General features: G+C 45.6%; 2 protein-coding genes across 2 annotated transcripts; both read right to left on the bottom strand.

The window, feature by feature from the left end:
- Positions 1-546: 546 nt before the first annotated feature.
- On the bottom strand, positions 547-2,846 carry LOC127346167 (wall-associated receptor kinase 4-like). The gene is made up of 3 exons (XM_071827025.1): positions 2,531-2,846; positions 2,273-2,434; positions 547-1,820 (listed from the first exon to the last, which is right to left on the bottom strand). The coding sequence occupies exons 1-3, from the start codon at positions 2,745-2,747 to the stop codon at positions 838-840; spliced, it is 1,362 nt and encodes a 453-aa protein (XP_071683126.1). The 5' UTR covers positions 2,748-2,846; the 3' UTR covers positions 547-837.
- Positions 2,833-3,431, bottom strand: LOC139829905 (wall-associated receptor kinase-like 8). The gene has a single exon (XM_071827743.1). It carries the CDS (start codon positions 3,391-3,393, stop codon positions 2,833-2,835), a length of 561 nt encoding a protein of 186 aa, XP_071683844.1. The 5' UTR covers positions 3,394-3,431.
- Between the last annotated feature and the right edge of the window lie 821 nt (positions 3,432-4,252).

Below are 4,252 nucleotides of genomic sequence, written 5' to 3'. Positions count from 1 at the left end.
CTATACCGCCGCCGGCTCCTCACCCGTCTCCGCCAATCCGCCTCAACATGTACGTCTTCAAGTATACACCAGCACCCTCCCTGTTGCTGCCTTCACAGAGCGATGGAGTAACAATCAGGTTTCTTTGACTACTGCATGTTCGTTTCCTTCTCCTTATCTCTCATTCCATCTGATGATCTGGTAGATCTGTTGCATCATGTTTTCCTTTGTTTGTTTGTCCTATGAACCGAGGAACAAAAGCCACAAAATTATGGCCAATTTTGACAGTGATTATTGTTGCACAGTTTGTCAAATTCCTCTTATATATTTTTGGGGTTCGGCAACGAAAAGTTCAGAAAGAGCAATGCTTGCTCTTTCGGACTAACCAGTGGTTGGATTTTAATTAGAACATACTAATAAATTGGATATTATGTTTTTTTTTTTGAAAATGTGTTGTGTATTTTTTTTGGATACTATGTTAATGCATTTTGGATGCCAAAAGTTCCTAGTCGGTAGAGAATACCTTATCAGAGTTTTGAGCAAGAAAATTAAGTGAGATGGTCTCGGTGAAGAGAAAATCATGAACGAAATATTTACATATTGGGATTTTTGGCTACAATTACATCAAATATACACGGTCACTTACTGCAGTATTACAAATACGCTAGGAACCAAGGGTAGCATCCCCTGCTCCTCACAACAGCCAAAAGTACAATACACGCTTAGGCCATATAAGAAAGGAAATTACTCAAGCACTCATACATATTTTCTTGGAACTAAGAGCGACCTCCCCTAGTTCTAATCTCACACCATTAAAAATAATACAATTCGTTCAAGCACACTTAGCTTATAGTAGCCTTAGACCTGGTGGGATCGAGTGAGTGCGACAAGTTGCTCTGCAACTTCAGACATTGTTGGCCTTTGATCCACCTCAAGGTCAAGACATTTGATAGCAAGCTCTGTCAAGCTATGAAGAAGCTCCTCAGCTCCCTCTGCGATCTCCATGTCAAATAGCTCGGTTGATTTCTTCCCCTTCTTGTGATTCTCAAGGAACCTATTCACTAAGCTGCTATTGCCGGGCTGAGTGGCCTTCTTCCTGCTGATGAGCTCTAGAATCACCACTCCAAAACTGTATACATCACTTTTTTCAGTCAACAACCCTGATTGCATGTACACTGGATCCATATAAGTCATGTCACCGATGACTAAAGCAGCATGTTCGTTGTCTCTTGCAATCAACCTTGATATACCAAAGTCTGAGATTTTGGGCATAAAGTTATCGTCGAGGAGAATATTTGCCGGCTTAACATCACCATGCAGGATGATGGTATTGGCTTGTGAATGCATATAAGCTAGACCGTGTGCTGATGCTGCCGCAATATTGATCCGTGCATCCAATCCGAGAGGTTTCTTCGCCCCACCATGAAGAATGTCATCCATGCTTCCTTGTGATATGAACTCGTACACTAACATGGGGGTGTCCACTTCTAGGCAGCAACCTATGAGCCTAACGATGTTCTTGTGGATAACTTTAGACTGGATGATGACTTCATTTGCAAATTGGTTAGACTCCATCTGATTGCCACTAATCGGTTTCTTTACCGCGACCCATACACCATCAATAAGGCCCTTGTAAACTTCACCAAAGCCACCTTTTCCAATTATATTGCTAGGTTTTAAAATTGGCGTGAGGTCCTCCTTTTTGAAAAGCTTAATGATACTAGCCTTTTCTAATATAGGACCACCATTCCTTCTGTATAATTCATGCCTCATCCGCCTCTCTTTGCGGATGATGATAATGAATGATAGGAATGCCAAGAGAAGAATACCACCTATTACACCTACATGGACAAAGAAACAAGCTTCGCTAGTTAATTAATCGAATTCCCATTTGTTAATTTGAGAGGTAAAGATTAGATCATACATGATACTGCAGAGCCTCAAGGAGAAGATTATCTAATCATAACTAAACAAACAATTATTAAGTTTCAGTCGCTTTTGAACTTCTAATAAAAAATATACCATTCATCATCCAGGCCATCTCGTGTAAGTAACCTACCTACTCATCACCGTAGCTCTATGTTAAGGAATGGAACAAATAATTAATTTATAGAACCTCAAAACTAGTTAACCATTCACACCTCATATTCTACTGATGTTTTGTGATGACAACATATATAAAGAGCTTTATTTATATTGTGCAATCTAGAGATTGAAGAAATAAGATATATTTTGGGAAACATAGAATTAACAAATCGAATGTACTGAAATGAAGTAAGTTCCGTGATGGTACCTATGGAAATCTGTGCAGGCAATGGGAACTTAGGATTGCAGGATTGTGTATATGCGTCTTTGCTGTCATAACCTGTACGACAGTCGCATTTGTAGTGTCCGTCGATGTTCTCGCATGTACCGTGGCAAGAATATTCTTCTGGACGTGCACATTCGTCTATGTCTACATCATGAAAATTCATAGAAAATATTCATCAGGAAATTACAAAAACCATAGCTCATGTATGCGTTGTCAAATAAAATTGCCAGTGGTACTTACCGATGCATCCATTGTCAACGTATGCGTTGCCTTCGTAGCCTTTGATGCAGTTGCAGGTGTAGCCAGGCCCATTGTTGGAGTTGACGCACTCGCTGCGGACACTCTTGCAGGCGTACCCCGGCCGCGTCGCTGCTTCAGCGCATGTCCATGACAGGTTGCCGTTGTCGCGGATGGCCCAGTCCAGTGACAGCGGCATGCTGGTCTGGCTCCCGTTCATATGGAGGTCGGCCTTCTGGAAGCTGTAGTGGCTCTTGTCGACGATGAAAGCATAGTTGCAGGGGCAGTCGTCCAGCTTCGTGGAGTTAGAGATGCTCAGCGTGACAATGATGTTGGTGAGCCCCAACGGGAGGTCGGCTCTGCAGCAGCCGACACCCCAGCACGCGCCGTCCTGCAGGTTGCTGAGGTCGTTGGTGAAGACCGAGCATGCCGTGTAGAGCTGGTTGCCGCGCGCTGGCGAGCACGCCGACGGTGTTGCAGCCAAGGGCGACGAGCTCGTTGTGGTCTCTCGAGATGCGGTGCACGCCATCCGGCTTCAAATTGATCACCGTGTCGGCGGAGTTGAAGCACTGCCACGCCACCGGCAGCATCACCCGGGCCACGGGGTACGGTGACAAGGACAGGTTTAGCACCCGCATGTCCATGTTCTGGCCGGTGCCCAGCAAGAGCGGTACCGAGTCCTTGCCGCAGGAGATCTCAAAGCCGTCGCCGCGGAAGCAGTCCTTGCCGATGCCGAAGGGGTAGGGGATGCTGACGTTGCCGCACCTATCCACACACCCTGGCCTCACGGTGAGGGCCTCCGCCGACATTGCCACGACGAGCAACGCAGGTAGCAGCAGTGTCATCGATATCGATGAACTTCCCATGGTTCCTGCACTCTTTTATTTGTGGAGGAGCCAACTGATCTGTGTCGATCGAGTTTACTTTATCATCTAGTACGCCCCAGCAGAGTTCGCTTAAATACACGAATGGGAGCTGATGCGTCCTACCTCAGTACTAACTACTACTATCCTTTTTTTTATACGGAAATTATATCAAAAGACAATCCTCAACGAATGACACCATCCGCGGGACGTTGTTCCGTAGTGCACTACGCGTGAAATAGTCGTTGTTACGCGCTCTTTGCCCTGCGCAAAATCCTGACTCCTCCTGCTTCCGGCCGAGGTTGACACGGCGTGCACATTAGGCGTGTTCCTTCTTCTCACCAGGACCGGGCCGGTGTAGTAGTCCGCTGACGTTCATGGATTGGGTATTCGGTGGAGGCGCGAGGGTATGGCAGCCCGCCTCGTTTTCTAGTCCATCCGCCGCCATCACTAGTCCCTCTGCCGGGTTGGGTTCGGCTATGGGAGTGCCGGATAGGCCTGGCCGACGCCAAAATGAAATTGAGGGAGCCAGATAGATGTGTTTTTTGGCGCCGGCACCCTTCATAACCCTTTAAGGTGGGGGGGAGGAGGGCTTTGGGGTGCCGAGTGAAGATGCTCTTAGTCAAAGCATCCCATGTCTACATGTCAATAAATATATTTTACCTAATTAAGTAATTGGAGAGATCCATTATTATGTACACTCTTGATTGTTTATTAGGGCTTTCTCTATAAATAATCAAGTATTTGCAGTGATTAGGCTTCATGACTGAAATACGTCATACAATATTTTGTTGTTTTGTGAAGCACATTGCATTTTTGTTTCGAGTGGATCGCCACGTACTGCAGGTACAAGTATGAGAGT

The sequence above is a fragment of the Lolium perenne genome, chromosome 3 (genome assembly GCF_019359855.2).
Source record: "Lolium perenne isolate Kyuss_39 chromosome 3, Kyuss_2.0, whole genome shotgun sequence".
NCBI lineage: Eukaryota > Viridiplantae > Streptophyta > Magnoliopsida > Poales > Poaceae > Lolium > Lolium perenne.
Note: the sequence above shows the minus strand (reverse complement) of the source record. Positions and strands in the feature narration are given on the sequence as shown.

What these genes read in the sequence shown, in the direction of transcription:
- LOC127346167 (XM_071827025.1), bottom strand. Translation starts at nt 2,747, where the DNA reads ATGAACGGGAGCCAGACCAGCATGCCGCTGTCACTGGACTGGGCCATC. An exon ending in CGTTGACAATGGATGCATCG is followed by an intron (nt 2,435 to 2,530) that starts GTAAGTACCACT and finishes TTCATGATGTAG; the next exon opens with ACATAGACGAATGTGCACGT. An exon ending in GCCTGCACAGATTTCCATAG is followed by an intron (nt 1,821 to 2,272) that starts GTACCATCACGG and finishes TTGTCCATGTAG; the next exon opens with GTGTAATAGGTGGTATTCTT.
- LOC139829905 (XM_071827743.1), bottom strand. Translation starts at nt 3,393, where the DNA reads ATGGGAAGTTCATCGATATCGATGACACTGCTGCTACCTGCGTTGCTC.